At 33.8% G+C, this 19,315-nt stretch overlaps 3 protein-coding genes across 3 annotated transcripts; 2 read left to right on the forward strand and 1 right to left on the reverse strand.

Moving 5' to 3' along the window:
• Positions 1 to 3: 3 nt before the first annotated feature.
• On the reverse strand, positions 4 to 3,227 carry LOC139885313 (leucine aminopeptidase 2, chloroplastic-like; the record flags this gene model as incomplete). Its single annotated transcript, XM_071869234.1, has 8 exons — positions 3,048 to 3,227; positions 2,206 to 2,620; positions 1,919 to 2,113; positions 1,378 to 1,603; positions 1,030 to 1,156; positions 855 to 950; positions 483 to 560; positions 4 to 336 (listed from the first exon to the last, which is right to left on the reverse strand). Coding segments are annotated over exons 1-8 (1,536 nt in total), but the record flags the coding sequence as incomplete, so codon positions are not given.
• Positions 3,228 to 8,325: 5,098 nt separating this feature from the next.
• Positions 8,326 to 9,898, forward strand: LOC139885323 (uncharacterized). The gene is made up of 5 exons (XM_071869244.1): positions 8,326 to 8,466; positions 8,567 to 8,627; positions 8,720 to 8,833; positions 9,054 to 9,381; positions 9,877 to 9,898. The coding sequence occupies exons 1-5, from the start codon at positions 8,326 to 8,328 to the stop codon at positions 9,896 to 9,898; spliced, it is 666 nt and encodes a 221-aa protein (XP_071725345.1).
• Positions 9,899 to 14,174: 4,276 nt separating this feature from the next.
• On the forward strand, positions 14,175 to 18,475 carry LOC139885316 (uncharacterized). Its single transcript, XM_071869236.1, has 7 exons — positions 14,175 to 14,655; positions 15,718 to 15,775; positions 15,883 to 15,966; positions 16,088 to 16,229; positions 16,710 to 17,022; positions 17,835 to 17,923; positions 18,356 to 18,475. Exons 1-7 carry the CDS (start codon positions 14,175 to 14,177, stop codon positions 18,473 to 18,475), a joined length of 1,287 nt encoding a protein of 428 aa, XP_071725337.1.
• The last annotated feature ends 840 nt before the right edge of the window (positions 18,476 to 19,315 follow it).

The raw sequence follows: 19,315 nt of genomic DNA on the forward strand, positions 1-19,315 counted from the left end.
GCCAAATCCAGTTGCCGATTTCTTCTTGTCGCTCCAAACCGGACCAGCTAAATCAATGTGCATCCATTCCACCTTCTCATCAACAAACTGCTTCAAGAACAATGCCGCGGTGATAGCGCCGCCTTGGCGACCACCCGTGTTCACCATATCGGCTACGCCCGATTTCATGGAATCCCAATAACTATCCTCCATTGGCAGCCTCCAGAACTTCTCTCCGCTCGCCTCCGCAGCAGCCATTACATCTTTTGCCATGTCATCATTAGGAGTGAACACACCGGCGATGGATGGTCCAAGAGCTACTACACAGGCTCCTGTTAATGTTGCCAGGTCAATTACCTACAAAAGAAAAATAAATTAAAATTGTCAGCACATAAAATGAGAGAAAATTGTGACAACTTTGTTTTACTTTTCATTGTTCTACAACACCATTAATCAGTTTCCAAATTTAAATTGCCAGATTGTATGAAAGTTAGGTCTTTTACTTTGTCCACGCCTTGGTTGCAAGCATACACCAAAGCATCGGCAAGTGTAAGCCTGCCTTCTGCATCAGTGTTATTGACCTGCATTAGACAACGAGATAGTTTTAGTTAACTATGATAGACTGTACCATATGTTCAAGAAAAATGAACAAAGACAACATTAAATATAAAGACTTGCAAAATAGAAACAGCAATCTGCATCATCAATTGTACTGAAGCCAGAATTTTATGTCGTCTTGGCTTTTTAAATCTATGATCTCATTCTTATATATAGGAACCCAGATAGGATGTAAGATGGACTAATACACAGAAGACCGGAAAATAAAGACTGAAAAATAACTTAGACGTATCATGGAGAAAATAAATGTCACACACCTCAATTGTCTTTCCATTTGAAGCTGTGAGAATGTCTCCAGGCCTCATACCTGTTCCACTAATCATATTCTCACAAGCAGCAACGATAAAGTGAACCTGCAACCAAAAAATAAAAAATTCGACCTCTTCTACATGAAACTTTGACGGACAAGTATATGGAGAACATTTACAATACCTCTACTCCTAGAGGTTTGATTTGACCAAGGGCTTTCGCTGCACCTAGAACTGCCGCTGACCCTCCCATATCAAACTTCATGAGCTCAATTGAACAGCCAGGACCAGTCTTAATGTTGTAGCCACCACTGATATTTGAAGAATTAAGTAGATAAAGATTCATCAGAAAGAGCAAACAACAAATTACCAACAATTGTTATATTCCATTTGTCATTGTGCAAACAAAATTTTAAGCTAAAACAACACGAACAGGCGAAAAAAATAGCTAACGCTCCTAATTAGGAGGAAGAGTTTACGTAAAAAGGAAAAATAAAGAACAACTTTATTTTTTAGATCTTTATATAGTCACCTGTCAAATGTCAATCCTTTTCCAACTAGTCCCAACTTGATTTTGGCAGAACCATTTGGAGGCTTATAACACAAATGGATAAAATGAGGAGGATTAGCCGAAGCTGCAGCAACACCCAGATATGACCCCATTTTCAGCTCTTTGCATTGCTCTTCAGTTAATATGGTAGCTGAAAGAACGTCACTGTAGGTGGAAGCAATCTTTGAAGCCTCCGCTGCTAAGACACCTGAGGTACACAAACCGGTACAAGTTTGAAAAAACCAGAGGAGAATTAAATGAGCTCCATTCAGGAAACAAGTTTTCAGTTTTCTGTATTAAAAGCTGCACTAATTTAAGGACAACAAAATGTCGGTTGCCTTTTCAAAATGTGTTTTTAGTTCCAAAGCTTACCAATAAAATTTTCCAAGCTAAGGGTTACACTTTTCTAAATAATTCAAGACCAGTTTCTTATATAACTAAGGTGACATATTTATTAATAGTTGAAAACCGGTTTCCTATAACTAAACAACAAAAGAAAACACAAAACAGAACTTATACGAACCAGGGGTAAGTACATTGGCTGGAGAATTGACGAGCTCTTTTCCAAAATTCACAGCAGAGGAAACATCTTGACCGTACTTAAGTTTCTTCTCGATTTCAGGGCCTGTTCCAAGACCAATGATATCCAAGGATTTGAGATTTGATTTCTTCGAGTCTGATTTGTACCTACTATCTTCATGTACGCCCAGAACGACCCCTTTCACAATCAAGTCAATTGAAAAAGGCTTAATACATTGGTCCAATTTTTGACTTCTAACAAAACACATTCAGCAAATAATAAGAAATTACCGGAAGCAATGGCTGAAGCAGAATGAAGCTTGGAATCATTAGACAGAATCTCAGAAGAGGCAAGCACTACAGCAGCAGTACTGGCTTGAGCCGACTTTGCAGCTGCGGCCACAGCTTCCCCAAAACCGCGAAAAGCCGATGCAGTCGAAGCCGATTGTCCAAGTCCAATCAAGCCAACTCGTTTGGATCCAAGGCCAGGAATCCTAAGAACAGTCGACTGACCAGTTTTCCCTTTAAAATCCTCTTCTGAAGATACTTCAGCTAATAGACCACCGAGCTGAGCATCTATTTTTTTCAAAATAGCATTTTCAAACTTCGAGTTTGCATCTTTGGCCATGTCTTTCTCGGTTACACCAACAGCAAGGATGTCTCCCTTCCATTCTGCCACGTCAATGTCTTTCGCAGAAAAAGAAATCTGTTACAAAAGCACAAAAGGGGTAAGACATTTTCGCTACTCAGCTCATCTTCGTCCAAAAAAATCACATAACTAATGCAAACAAAGCCACAAAGGGTTAAGAGGTAGAATAGTGCGCTTGAAGAATTTATGAGTTGTTAAATTCAAAGTACTGAGATCGCCCAAGTACACATCACAAAGCAAAACACATGCCCCAACAGAAATATATAAATTAGAGCACTTGAAAACCAAACCAATCTTATACAATCCATAAAACCCAGAAGCTATAAATTAAATTCAAACACATCTAGATGCATAAATCTTAAATCTAACAATAAAAAATCCGTTCTTTACACCAATTCCTTATGAATCATAAGGACACTGAATTCAAAAATCAACAGCGAACTTCATATAAACGAGTAAATAACAAAGCGAGAGATCGATTGACCTGTGGTTGTTCGATTTGATTGGGTTGAGTGAGGCCAAGAGTGGCCTTAGCGATAGTGTGAGCCATGAGTTTGTGTTGATTCCCGACTCTGTGTGAAACAAAGCCAATCCCAAAAGCGAGTCTGAGATTGTTGTGAGAAACAGAGATTGACTTTAGCAATGACCCAGAAGTTGATAACGAGGAAGAATGAGTTCTAGTGAGAATAGAAGTGGCAAAAGAGACGGCAGTGGCGGCCATTCTAGCCTGTGGGAGTCTCTATGTTATTTATAATGAAGAGGAATTGATTCGAAGGGCTAAGATAACAACATGACGCATGGTAATTCACGTCGCTTTCCTCTATCCATCTGACATCTGTCTTGATAAATTAAACAGAATATTTTATATTAGTCCTTAAACTTTTGTCTCTGCCTAATTCGGTACGCACAACGTAATGGGCAAACGAACTGTTCGGCTCATTTATTGAGTGTTCGTTTATAAACGAACCGAGCCTAACTATGTTTGTTTATGATCGAGCCCAAAAATCCAAAGATCTGTTCGGCTCATTCGTTTAATTTTTAACGTATATTAAATAAATAAATAGTTAATAAATGACTAAAATAATACATGATATTAATTTATTAATATTAATATTAATATTTAATTTTTGTAATTATTATTAGTATGATAATTAAAAAAGTTAACATTAAATATTATCTTTTAATATAATAATTAAGTAATTTAACATAAAAATATTATTTTATAAGTATTAATATTAAATTATCAAAATACCTTCGAGCTCGCGAACTATTCGGTTCGGTTCGAGATCTATTCACTAAATGATAAATATTTGTTCGAGTTCTGTTCGTTTAGTAATGAACCGAAATATTCGCTTGTTTGTCCATTATTGCAAAACCTTTCTTTTTATATTAGTCCTTACACTCTTGTTTCTCTCTAATTCAGTACACATAACCTAACTCTGTCTCTACTATCCCTCTATAATTACAAAAGGAGTAACTCACGACCTAATTCAAAACAAAGAAACAACGGATGTGTGTATACCCTATTAACAAGTTGTAGGCTTGTTGAGAGCTTATCGTTCCGAGTTGTAGACTTGTTTAGCCCATTTAGAGTTGTAGGTTTGTTGGCACATTTACGAGTTGTAGGCTTATGGACACTGTTATTCCGAATTGTAGGCATGTTAAGAGCTTAACACCGAGTTGTAGACTTGTTTAGCCGATTCAGGGTTGTAGGTTTTTTGGAACCTTTTCGAGTTGTAAGCTTATTGACACTGTTCTGAGTTGTAGGATTGTTGAGAGCATACATTACCGAGTTGTAGCTGTAGGATTGTTGAGAGCATACATTACTGAGTTGTAGCCTTTATTAGAATTATTCCGAGTTGTAGGCTTGTTGGTGCTATTCCGAGTTTGGACCCTATTGCTTTTGCCACAAGGAAACAACAACATGTAGTTCGTCATCCCATGGCACTTGAATTGGCTGATTTTTATGGTTTTTACTTGTTTTTCCCCTTTTGATGGCTAGCAGATATCGAGTTCTCGTGACAGCTTCCTGTCACCAAGGAAGCATGCTTTGGTAGAGTTGTCAAGGAGAACTGTGTGAGATGTTAGTTCCTGCTGCACTTAATTATGTCCATCTTACCTCTTACAAGGAATAGATCTTATTAATCAGCTCAACAATTTCAAGAAATGTTCCTCAAAGTCATCCTTGATCGATCTGAACTAGTTGCAGGCTTTGTTCCGGCCTTTTGAAAAAAAAAATCAACAAGAGAACTTCAATCTATATATTTTTCTTGGATTATTTAATGAAAAATAGGAGAAAATAAAAATAATCGATCAATTGAGAGAAAGAAACTTATACCATTAACTTTTGATAAATTATCAATTCGATGTGGATTCAAATCATTGTAAAGCTTTCCCATCTTTGAATGGCGGCCAGTAGAGTCGAAAAAAAATCATCATCTTATGAGGAAACGAATTAGTATCCAGTAACATATTTATGGTGTTAAATTCTTGTGTAGGGTTTGTTGTCGATAGAATCACTTTACTCTTCCATCCATCTTGAGAGAATATAAATAAATAGAAAAAGGACAAAATGAAACCCATTTACATATATACCTTGCTGTAACATTCCAAACGGTTTAAACGTGACAAAATGAAGTGGCGAAAAACGTCTACAATCAATTCGACCATATATAGATGAAAATGTTTATATACCTTTTAAGTCTCAAATTATTTTAAGGGCATGGTTTTTTTTTTTCTTTTTCCTTATAAATTCGGATATCTCATTGTAGATGGCCGTGAGATTAATCCATCATTCTAGTTTTTTATCAATTTTCCAGCACAGCTTCTTGTGTTCATAAATGTGTGTAAATATTGAACTAACTTACTAACGGTTTTGTACTCATGGGCGGAACCATTCATATATGAGGGTATGAATGTCCTCAAATTTAAATTTTGTTTAGACATGTTCAATTCTAGAAAAAAATGAACCACCTCAAAAATATGTATTGAACCCAAATGGAAAAATTGAACTAGAATGGAAATATTGAACCTATATAATGAAAAATATGGTTTGAACCAATGAAAATATAAATTGAGCTCAATAGCCTCATATTTTCTTTATAAATTTTTTAAAGGAAAATAATTTTACTAACTATATATTATTTTAAGTTTAAAATATAATCATTGACTTGTAAATTTAATAAGGGTCATATATAAATTAAGCAAAATTAGTCAGTGGGCCCGTCCGTTGGACGGAAAGTCCGTACTTTTAAAAATTTAAAATTTAAATATATATTATATAAAAAATTATTAAATCTATAAAAAAAATTTAACTTTATATCAATTATAATTATTTTGATTTGATTTCAAAATATATAATCCTATTAAATTTAAATTTTTTTTTTTTCAAAAATAATAAACATAATAAAAGGTAAGAGTTATGTATCAAGATTTCATAATAAAATTTATAATTTCATCTAATCAATTTAGTTATTTCTATTGTTTGAAAAATAATATGTGCCCGTTTTAATTAAGAATGAAAAATATATATAACGGGCTTTTATGAGGAATAATAGTTTAAGCAAAAATAATATATATTATAATTTAATTAGGAATGATTTTTTTTTTCATAATATGCCCGTTTGAATAGAAAAATGGTAGATGTACTCGTTTTAATTAAGAATAGAAAAAAATAATATGAATTTTATTAGAAATATTTTTTAAAATATTAGATGAAATTAATTAGGAATAAAATTATTATATTAAGAAAAAAATAATTGATAGAATTTTATTAGAAATCATTACGTTTTTATTGTATTTTGATTTCCTAATTAGAAAAGGAAAAAAGAATAATATGATTGATTTAAAATTGTAACTTGATTTCTAATTAAACTCAAAGTTCTTAAATACATGTGTCCTCATTGAACGGAAAGTCTGTATCTTAAAAAAAATTAAATATATATTACAAAAAATTAAAAAAATAATATATATTTTAATTTGATTAGGAATAATTTTTTTTAGCAATATGTCCGTTTGAATTGGTAAAAACGAAAATATGACCGTTTTAATTAGGAATAAAAAAAAAGTAATATAATGAATTTTAATTAGAAAAAATTGTTACATAAAGAAATTAGGAAAAAAATATGGTGTATTATAATTTTATTAGGAATATTTTTATTGTGTTTTGATTTTCTAATTAGAATAGGGAAAATCATAGACTTACAATTGTAATTTGAAACCTAATTAAACTTAAAGTTCTAAATGACGAATATGGTTTAATAAAAAAATTAAAAAAATATTATATATTATTATTTGATTAGGAATAATTTTTCTAACAATATGCCCGCTTGGATAGGAAAAATAAATGTGCCTATTTTAATTAGAAATAGGAAAAAAGAATATAATGAATTTTTATTAGGAAAATTTATTTAATAAAAAAATAGAAAAAAAATATAATGTATTATAATTTTATTAGGATTTTTTTAAAATAATGGATAGGAAATTGATTAGGAATAAAACTATTATATTAAGAAAAAGTAATTGGTAGAATTTTACTAGGAATCATTATGTTTTTATTGTATTTTGATTTCCTAATTAGAAAAGGAAAAAAAAAATATCATTAACTTAAAATTATAACTTGAAACCTAATAAAACTCAAAGTTCTTATATACATGTGTCAAATTACTATTCGTTAATAAAACAATATATGTCGGATGTTGATTTGACAATAAAATTTGTAATTGAATTGAAATTGAGACAAATTGAAAAAATCTTTCTATTATCTATAAAATTATTTTAGGATCTCTTGTGTTTCACGAATAAGAGTTTCGATCTTTTCTACTTTCTATCCTGAACAAAGATCATAATTGTTTCTCAATTCGTTTATCTCATTTTCTTCGCATGAATAATAATACGTTATTAATTTTCAACAATACAATTAAAAAATTAAAAATTCAACAAATTCATATTTATCATGTCATGATTAATTGTAAAAAGATAGCTCTCTCGACTATTTTTTTTTTTCATTGATGAACTGACTGGGCTTTTTGTCTGGCGCGGCCACTGTCTGTACTTCTAATAAATGATGACTTTCTTTTTATTTTTGAAACTAAAAACCGAACCGCACCTTATATTAGCTGTAATTTAAAACCGATATATACTGATTATATGTCGGTTTGGTTTGGTTATCGCATGTTTGGTTTGATTCGGTTCTGATCACCCTAAGATTTTCGAAGGCAAATGCGAGCTCTAATCCAATCTGGCGTGGAAAATTTTATTCTTTTTGGAATAAGAGTTTACCTGGTTAAAAGAACGGATGCCTCAAGATTTGGAGTAGGTAAAAGTAAAAGACCACCCAATTTTCGAACGACCAAATTTCGGAGACTCGACTGTAAATATGCGGTCCAATCGAAATTCCATGCAATCATTGATTGGTTTTTATTTTACTTCTGGTCAAAATAGATCGGTCCAATATAAATATGTCACTTTGATTGAAGTTACTTTTAGCCCCTTAAAACAAACCAATTGGTTGCGATTTCAATTCGGTTAAGCCGATTTGAGCGTATCGATTCAAAAGTCAGACTAAATGGGCTTGAATGGGCTGGGCCGGTTGTTAAATTGTCTCAAAGCCCTTTCTCTTCTTCTTTCTCTGTCAGCTGGTCGATTGATCGTCTTCACCACAAGCTTCGAGTACTTTCGAAAACACATACATACATACATATATATATACATATAGACATAGATTTCCCGGGAAGAGAAATTTGAGATTAGGAACAGTAAAAATGGTGGCGACGAATGTTAAACTTGAAACGATGAATTTAATGGAGAAGAGAAGCGCTATCGAAGTTGAAATGAATTCGATCATCCAGATTCTATCTGTCGGCGGCGGTCCTGGTATCGAAGGCGGTCTCGTCGACTCTGAGGTAATTAATTATCAATAACACTTTAAGTGCGATGCTAGTTAATTGATTTTATATTTAATGGCGATTTAATTAGGGTTTTGTGATTGTTTCGTCTGTTTAGGGTTTTCCTCGCTTGGATATCGATATCCCTGATGTGCGAGCCCAACGACGTCGTCTTTCTGGTAAAGGATTAGTTTTTTTTTTCCTATGACTTACCTATTTAGATTCATATTGTGTTTATTGGTTTGAACTGTTTGGTCTGTTTATCGAGCAGAACTGAAAAATGACCATAAGGAGATTACTGAGAAGATTGATGCAAACATACAAATTTTGCATGCAGCAAGAGTACCTTCCAAATCTTCTTCTGTGAAAGATTCAGGTAAGACTGGTTAATGGCGAGTTGTATATATTCTGAGTAGCTAATTGGTCATTACTAGTGTGCAATCTCAACTTACATTTCCTGTTGAGATCGTCTTCTCTTTAAACATCAATGTTATTAAGCCAATGAGATATGACGATGTTGATTTGTGAGTTGGGCTTATTTCCCCTTTCATTGTGTGAAAAAATGGCCATGTGACAATGTTGGTTCTGCCTTTGTTTTTCCGTAGCCGATGGTGTCGTATCGACAACCTCTGATGTGGTCGTTCCGGCATCTCCATCATCTTCCATGGATGTAGACGTAGTTTTCAAATTACCTTTTGCTATGGTCGACGAGATTACTGATGGATCTCCAGCAGCTGAAGATGGATTACAACTTGGAGACAGAATTGTGAAATTTGGAAATGTTGAAGCTGGAGATAACAACTTGACACAGAAGCTTTCTTCTGAAGCTCAGACAAACCAGGGAAAAGCAGTACCTGTTGTTGTAATGCGACAAGGTGCAATCATCAATCTTACAGTGACACCAAGGACATGGCAAGGCAGGGGTCTTTTCGGGTATGTATTGCAATTTATATTTCCGTTCCATTACTCTAAGATGATGATGTTGCTTGCTCTAAAATTTTCTGTCACCCTCTTTGAGATAAATAATATCTTCTTATGTGAGTATTTGCCTATGAAATTTCTAGCAGGCCTACATTGAAAGTTAGTTGGTTTTATGATTAAGTTTTAGTTGCTTGACAGGGTTTGGGTTTTATGTTTATTAGTTGTGCATTCAATGTCTAGCATCCAAATGAATCATTCTCCGCTAGTTGGTTGCTACTAAGAGATGAGGAGATGCTATAATTTTTCTAGTTATCATCACTTAGTAGCCAATTGAATGATTATAGGGTAATACTATGGCCAATGTTGGTAAATAATGTAATGTTGGACCAATTAAAAAACTGAAAAGTGGTAAATCGGGCAGCAGATGTTGACTAGATATAGTTTTGCAACCTGTAATAAATTTCTCATAAACACTACAAATACTTTATATGTTTTATATATTTGCAGATGTCATTTCCAGATGCTGTAAGGATTTTGGAGCTAAGCTTGTAGGAAAGTTCTTCTATGCATAATCTTTGTGTTGAAAACTCTATTTCTTTTCTTTAGCTTCCATATAACTCCAAGTCAATGACATGCAAACTAATTTCGATCTACGGAAATGAAAAAAGCTCTTATTAATTATTACATTTGGATTCATATGGTTTACTTCACTTGTTGTGGGTTCTATTTAACTATTTAGTGGATGATGGGATTGATGAGGAAAAGACGACAGTGTGAACTAACAGTTGAATAACTGTTCTTGTTTAATCAGTCTAAAGAACTCATGATTGAATTAACAGTTGAATCACTGTTCGTTTTCATAGGGGACTGCTATGGAAAATCTAGAGGCAATATTTGACTTAAACCAAATCTAACAAATTTAGGTCGGATAGTGAGTAATCTAGAGTGAAAAATATTAAATTATTTAGGACGAGTCAAAAGGAAAAGGAAGCCTTTCATTGCAAGCATGAAATATCTTTGATTCTTTGCTTTTATTCTTCAACTCATGCCTTTTCTTAGGCGTGTCTATTTACACTGCATTTTTTCGCTGCTCACACGGTATTTATGCTAAACTAACATAATTGTCCTCACTTCTGCATCTTCACACCACGACAACGACTTTTTTTTTTTTTTTTCACAACACTTTCTTTTCTTTTCGCACAAACTTTTGTTGTATAAAATATAAATCATTCTCAATAAAAATAACGAAAGTCTCGGTATAGTGTATAGGATAATACACGATCTATAGATAGGATAAGAATATTCCAGCTTAATTAAATAGGATAATTAAATTTTAAATTGATCTCGACGTAGAAGACTAGGTAAGAGGATTGAAACTCAGATGAATTCTAGCTGAAACAAATCAAAATGTGATTGTCCAGCACGACCGGCCTCAACCTCTTGCAAACAACACGGAGCTTCACCGCCTCTTTAGCCCCTACCAGTTTCACTAACCAAATCCAATGGCTAAGAGTCCAAAATCTACATCGACGATTAATGAAATGCTAATAACGATAAAGATGAACGAGAATAAGTTGTGGATGATGACGTGGACCTTCGATTGGATACTGATTCCTAAACCTTCCTTGGTGGCGTATGTAGGCGGTTGTTCGGTTTAAATCTTAAAAAGAAAAAATTATTTGTTGTATATGTCACAATAACTGAGGACAATTATGTGACGATTGAGAAGGATAAAGTCAGATGGACTGAGGATTAAATTGGTATGTATACTATCTCTATCGGATATAATGCAATTCGTAGAAGGAAGTCTATAGTAGCATGGGCTAAATTTATTTGGGATAAAGATAATAATCCTAAGATGAGTTTCATTATGTGGCTTGCTATTAGAAAGAGACTTGCTGTAAGAAGTAGGTTATTCAAATGGGGGAATTTGCAGCTCTCTCATGTGTTCATTGTGTTGGAAGGATAATGAAACTGTGGAACACCTTTTCTTTGAGTGTGAGATCTTTAGGGATGTTTGGTTGGATATAATGTCTAGATGTGATATTGTTAGATAGCCGAAAAGATGGGGGAGAGAGATAGAACGGTTCTCGAAGAAAGTATTCGGGAAGACGATGTTGGCAAAGGTGAGAAGATGGATGTGATTCACTATGTTTACACTATCTGGAAGGCTAGAAATTGCCTTATTTTTCGAAATGAAAGTGTGTGTGAATAGTCTGATACATACTGTGAAGAATGCTATGTATTTTGCTTTGGCAAATAGTAAACATCATATACATAGAGATTTATTGGAAAAATGGTGTTAATGTAAGAATCCAGCTTGTTGCATTCAGTTTATAGTTTTAAGTTATATATATTCTCATGGTTCAATAAAAAAAAAATTGCACCAAAAAGAATGAGGACAATTATGTCAGTTTAGCATAAATGCGTGTGAACAGCAAAAATGTGCCGTGTCACACGCCCCTTTTATTTTTAATTACTTTGGTAAAACATAGAATTAGTCGATCAGTATTAGGCCTGGATATCAGGGTGACTGCTTGATTGAAGGGGAACTTGTAGTTGTCCCCATTTGCATTTAAATTTAATGTCACTGCTTTTCTTTTCTTTATGTTGTAATCAGACTAATTATTTATTTTGCTTTTGCTTGCATGGGCTTTAGCTATTTAGATTTAGACACGACGCAAACAACTACTAATCATATATAATAACTATTCATATAGTAGAGATCTCAACATCGGAAAAAAAGGTCCATTTGGTTCCACTAGAATAAAGTTATCTTGATTCAGAACATGTTTTATTTTATTGTTTTAAGAAAAAGGTAAGAATTTTTTATGGAAGATCCAAAACAAATGTAATTGAGAAGGTAGAAAATGTGAGTTGATATGTGACGGAGCTATAAAAAGGTTGGATTGATTGGACTATGGAAAAGATAGTTCACCTAGAAATGCTATTGATGTCCCCATAGTGAGAACTACACACAATATATAAGTGATGCCTTACAGAGTTTAGTCCAAGCTCGTGGTTGAAATCGATAGAAAGTTACCCACTTTAAAGTTACACAATCATCACTTGACATTCATATTTCTTATTACATCTTCAAATTATCTTTTAGATTAATCTTTATGGGATTATATGATACCTTTATATAGAGTAATTAGGGATGGTGATAGTAGTTAATTATTATATTCAATGGAATTTCTATACCTCGAGAACAAACCATTTTTTATTAACTTGGATAGAAAAACTAAGATGAACACCTCGATCACGAACATTTATATAGGTTAAGTATCATTTTTTATAATTAATAAAACAAAATAGTTTATTAAAAACCTGTCCTTTAAAGTTTTATTAAAATAAAAATATATATATAAACTATTGTATTTAACAAATTATGATACCGCTTATTGAGATGAATGAAATACAGGAGGTCCTTGTGACTGAATCAAAAGAATTTTTCTATATACATATAGATTAATTAAAACACTTACTCGTCTTTGAGAATACTCGGAGAGATCTAAAAAAACACGTAGCAAATTAATTTAATGAATCAAAATAAATCATATTCCATGGAAGGTTCAATGCAAAAAATAAGAAGCTACATTCAATCAGAAAACGTGATAGCTAAACAGAGTAGAGTGAGGCGCAAAGATTAATCTGTACCAAAAGAAGGAATAAGTTTGTGCTTACAAATATGGAAAGCAACATGCTACCAAACCTAAGTGTTGATCTAAAATAGCATGAAATCCCGATAGGTTTCCTATAGTTGATCTATTATATATTCAATCATTTATAATTAATATTCTATAAAATCACTGTCAACCACACCCAACAAATTAAATCTCTAGATTAGAAACAAAGCAAGGTATCATGCATGGAACTTTTGTTGAAAATAATTATTTTGAATTCTAATGACGGTGTATTAACCATTAGAATACTATCTTATTGGCAAAAAATCAAAGCATAGCACAAATGTTTAATTGATTTTAAGGGTTTATTTATTTATTTATTTTGAAATATATAAAAATAAAAATTGAAATAGTAGCATCAACAAACAAAAGCCAATCTTCTTCTATTTCACTTTTAAAAACTCACATCTGGATTCTAGAGTGAGAAAATTCAACTCTTTAGGTCATTCATTCCACACTTGGATCGATCAACCTAGCTCAGATAATCTCTTTAATACTCAAATCTCTTGATCATAAATTTCTTTGGAAAAAAGCATTTAAAATTTTAGTAATGAAAATGTGTCAGCTTTAAATCCCAACCATGAACTCGTTTACCATGTGGAATCACTGAAACGACACAGTTTGAAGCAAAACAAAAAACCCAACTTTTATTTTGTTTTCAGGTAAAACAGTCTGTCTCTCTCTCTCTAATATATACTATGTGTCTTCTTTTTAGCAATGCAGAATGGAATCTATGTACTTCTATGTGGCTGTTTGAATGTATCTAGTACAATGAACCAACATCTTTCTTTTCTTGTCATCTAAAACCTTATATTTGGTTCAAATCAGAATTCATTTTCCCAATGTGCTGATTTAGTTGAGGGTAATTGCTTCTTGGCTAGGGTTCTTGAGCTGATTTGGAGTTTGGGCATGTGTAAAGTTTCAATTTTTGAATGGTTATGAGCTATTTGTCGAGGTGAAGCTTAGTGTCTAAAATTCAATGCTTTTCTGAGATCTATAGATGGAGCTCCAAGGGTTTGATTGCTCAAATCAAGGGGTTTTAAGATGTTGAAAATTGAGGGCTTCGATATATTTAAGTTTTGAAAATAATTGGAGTGAAGGAATACACTTAGTTTATCTATGTCAGGAGCTCCACGGGTGAGGTCAATGAACGTTGCTGATTCAGAGACCAGGTCAGTCTTAGGACCTGCCAGAAATGGCGGGAATAAAGAAGGATCATTAATGAGTGCTCGAAAACCTGCTCCGAAGCATTTGAGAAATCTGGAAAAGTCGCCGGAACAAGATGAGAAGAAATCCTCTTCTAGAGTAACTAGTTCTTCTCCCAAATCACATTCAGCTAGAGTTCCTTCAGTACTCCGCCGGCACGAGCAGTTGCTACATTCTAATCTTTCGATGAATGCTTCGTGCTCGTCTGATGCTTCGACGGATTCGTTTCTTAGTCGGGCATCTACTGGTAGATTAAATCGGTCAAACAGTTTGGGGACTAGAAGGAAACCTTTTCCTACAAAGCCAAGAAGTGTTGTATCTGAGGGAAGTTTGGATTCTCCTCCAAGTGATGGTTCACAGAAGAAGCGATGTGGATGGGTCACACCAAATACTGGTACGTTTTGTTCTTCAATTCTGTATTATCTTAATGGATATTGGATATGCTATAAAAAGAGTAGAACTTTAGGACTAGCGTACTTGTTTGATAACTATATTCAAGATCATGCAAATTCTGTTTCTAGGACCAGAAACTACCTTCATGGGTTTAGTTTTTAGTTAATTCTATATGAACAACCATATACTGGCTAGCAAACATGAAACAATCACTTGGTGAAACAGAGTTTCACTCTCATTTGCTTAGGAATAACTGAATTTGGTGGGCTAGGCCAAATAAGAATTGTACATTCATTTATAGTTTAAATTAGTTGAACTGCTGGTTTTGAACTGGCAAGCTTCAAATTGTTCTTCAAACTTTAGTAAGAGAAAGTTGCCACATGCTAAGTGTTTTATTAGAACTACCTGTAGCTTTATTACAATATAAATGCAACTATGTGTATTTAGCTGATTCAATTGGTTGGATGGGATGCTATTCTTGGCTATTTGACGTTTTGTGTTTTGATGGGTGCATCCTTATTTTGGGTATTTAACTGATTTGCAGCGGTTTGTTTTCATTTTTGTGTTCTAAAGATTGATTAAAGTAACTTATTGGCCTGCCTTTAATTTAACTTGGCAATAATGGATGCATTCTGTGAAGCCAAAACACACCCTGATTCATTTAGGTCAGTTGATAAGTGTAGAAAAAACTTGGGTAAACGTGTATGGACTGTTTAATCTGTACTCAGCATGAGCACAAGATTCTCTTCATCTGTCTGAATACATTTTGTTTGAGGTTCAAATACTTCTTTTGCTCTATATCTTATACATTGCCTTCTTATGGAGCAGCGACCAATGATGTGGAAATTCACAACTCTCTTAATCATTTATTTGCATTATACTTGTTTCATACAAACATTCACATATTCTTATTGTCGTAGTTGTGTTCCTTTCCGTTCCTTAGACCAATTTACAGAATTTTGATTAGCAGTTATGCTAGTTGTGTTCGCGTATCTTGAACAGGCATTAATCTACTCGCTTCGCATTTTCACATGCTGAATAAATTTTGATGTGCTGCAATCAGATCCATGTTATGCTGCTTTTCACGATGAAGAATGGGGTGTTCCAGTACATGATGATAAGTATGTCATTACTAAATTGGTTGGTTTTACAGTTTGTACATGTTGAATCGGAAAGTTCCTGATTTAAATTTTTCAAAGCTAACTATCATTCTTGACTGAACTTGCAGAAAATTGTTCGAGCTACTCGTTATTTCAGGTGCTTTGGCTGAACTTACATGGCCTGCTATACTATCAAAAAGACATATCTTCAGGTATCGTTTTCCTTTGAAAGAGAACATTGACCATCTTACTGTTTGAGTAATCTGCTATAAGCATAAATGTTATGTCCAGACCCTTTAATTTGTTCCTTTTCTCTGACAAAACAAATTACAGGGAAGTTTTTGCGGATTTTGATCCTGTTGCCGTTTCAAAATTGAATGAAAAGAAGTTGATAGCACCAGGGAGAACCGCAAGCTCCTTGTTATCAGAAGTTAAGTTGCGTGCTATCATTGAGAATGCACGTCAAATAACTAAGGTAGATCCCCACATTTTCCCTGTTAAATTGCGTTGTAGTAGCAGTAGTATTAGATTCTCATTCTGCAATCCTGCAATTTGTTTAATTCTATGTTCCTGTCAACTTGATTAGTTTTTTTTGGTGAACCTGCCGATACAGAGTACTCTGATTTGGAATAATATGCAATAATCAGTTGGGACCATTAAACTATGTTTTTTTTCCCATTGTTTGTACATTAAAAATTTAATGGTTGCTTAGATTCATTGATCATTAAGGTTAGGTGAAAAGTAGTTGAATGGTGGTCCTGGTCTCATTACTTAGGACAAACAAGTTTAGTGTCGTCTTTACCTTATTAGAAGAGATATTCTTGCAACCTAATTATTTCTCTTCTTTGGGATGCCAGCTTGTTATTTTCGCAAACTCTCAGACTCATTCATCTACCTTGGTGAACCATTTTTTTTACTGATTGGTACCTATAGTGATGGTTTTTGCTAATGCCAGGTTATCGATGAGTTCGGATCATTCGACAAGTACATATGGAGCTTTGTAAACAACAAACCAATAATCAGTAGATTTCGTTATCCTCGGAACGTTCCTGTAAAAACTCCGAAAGCTGATGCGATCAGCAAAGACCTCGTCAGGAGGGGATTCCGGAGCGTAGGCCCCACGGTCATCTACTCATTCATGCAGGTCGCCGGGCTAACCAACGATCATCTGATCGGTTGTTTCCGTTTCCAAGAGTGTATTGTTGCATTGGGAGAAGAACAAAATGGTAGCTGCACGGAAAAACCAGGAGGAGAACATAATGATGACAGTATTAGGAAAAAACTTGCCTGCTTCACGTTTGAGTCGTAGGAAACCCCTACTTCAAGTATGTATGCAGTAACGACACGTGTCCCGCAAGAAATTAATCATTAATGCTTGTTTGGTAAAATTTTCTGTATTTGTATGGTTAGTATTTTTTTTATACTTGACTGAGTCACGAAAACAATCTCTTTGCAATTATAGGGGAAAGTTGCGTATTACGACATCCTCTCCCATACTCCTCAAAGTGGAGAGTTTTAGCGCATCGGGTCTTTTTTTTTTTTCTTTTTTTTATATGGGTCGTCTGTTTCCAACTTACCAAGCATGCCATTGATGAGAGTTTTCGTCCATATCAAAACCACGCGTCATGAAACGACAAATGAAATAGAACGTTGGCGATTTTCTTCAGCCAGCTTTGTTGTAGGTAAAGTCTCATAATGTGAAATGAAAGTTTTTATACTATTCATGGGATAGGGATGCCTTTGTTTTGTCGTCAACTTATATATATGTAATAGTAACACATGTGAAGTGTACGTCGTATACTATGCATTGGGATGCCTTATATTTCTTGCCTCGTGTTTCAACTTGGACTCAATAAAACCCTTATCCCAGGGATAATGCATACCATACCACCCTGTGTTTTTTTAAACAAAGGTCAGTACCACCCTGACCCTGTGTTGCAAAAACATATTGAGATGATCTTGTATTTTTAGTTTTAGGTTCGATGGACCTTGTGTTCGTTTTCCTTTAATTTTTGGTGACATGTCAATGATGAGACAAACGGATGTATGACACTATTTGTTTTTTTTGCCTGTTGTCTAGATAGTAAACAAAGACCAATAAAAACGGTCAATATGAATGAATGTCCTATGTGTACCACTGCCAACCACATATCTCCGCCATTTTCTCCGGTTTCTAGTATGAATCGAGTGATTTAAAGTCCCATAGATTCATTTAGATTTCCTCTATATAAAGTCATATGATCAACGAATCGAAATCGCCCAAATCGACAAAGAACGCTCGCTGGTCGCACAGACGCCGTCGTCCGTACAACTCGCTTATATACGTCTTTATCACATATCCAAACCCAGTACATTTGAATCATTAGATCTCTCGATAATCTCATTTATTTTCTTTCTATTCTGATCGGCTGGGCTCGACCAGCCTATCGAGTAAGCTGCCAAAAATAGTTAATTTTGTTTGTTCCAGTCATCCTAACCTTCTATTGTTATTTTTCCCATCAATTTTCTCCGTCCCAAATTGGATGCTAATTTAGGAGATTACATACAAATCAATAAAATATGTTTTTTAGTTTATTTTCCAACATAATTGTGATTGTATAGACTAAAAAACCCTCATGGAATATGTGGATGAAGATGGTGAAATTAGTGAAGAAGAGTATATGGGGACATAAGAGTGAAGATGGTGAAGGTGGTAAGGATATAATAGAAAAACATAATTAATGTTTTTTAAATTTATCAAAATTTATATTTATTTTGAGATAAAAAATTATGTTTATATTAACATCTAATTTGGGACGGAAGAAATATATATCTTCACGTGTCTATAGCAGTTTCGATCTCATCAATACCATTTACCCTTGATTTATTGTGATTTTCCAAAAAAAATTCTGTCGAGTAAGGCCTCTCAACTAAACCGTCATGTTAAAAAGTTAGCTCCTTTTTATTTTGATAATTAGGAAAAAAATTTATTTTGCATTGAACTATATATAATACTCATATTTAATTTCACACAAAAGACATAGTGTACGTTTTCTATTGGTCTATTTTAGCTGACTAAGACACCAACGCAAATAAGCTAACAGCGTTTGCCACGTTATTGACATATCATGAAAAATTAACGGAAAACTAACTGAAAACGAACACAAGGTCGATCGAACCTAAAACTAAAAACACAAGGTCATCTCAATATGCTTTTTCAATACAGGGTGGTACTAACCTGTTTTTAAAAAACACAAGGTGGTATTTATGTATTATCCCAAACCCTTAAAACATCTTATTTTAAGCTTCGTCCTCGACATTATCGTCATGACTCATGATAGATATTTAGTCATTGGGACACAAGTGAAGTGTCATTCTGGTGTCTTCGTTTTGGAGCTTAAGCCTAGACTTGCTCCAAACACAACCGAAATCTCTCATACTTGTCTCATAAAACAAAATTAACACCATTTTTCTTTAGCAAACCAAATGCAATCACTCATGTATTATTTGATTGGGAGACTCCTAACATCTTATTCCAACCGAATGTAGCTAATTCATTTCGTGAAGTTTTGTTTTGTTTTT

Source organism: Rutidosis leptorrhynchoides, unplaced genomic scaffold (assembly GCF_046630445.1).
Source record: "Rutidosis leptorrhynchoides isolate AG116_Rl617_1_P2 unplaced genomic scaffold, CSIRO_AGI_Rlap_v1 contig95, whole genome shotgun sequence".
Taxonomy (NCBI): Eukaryota; Viridiplantae; Streptophyta; class Magnoliopsida; order Asterales; family Asteraceae; genus Rutidosis; species Rutidosis leptorrhynchoides.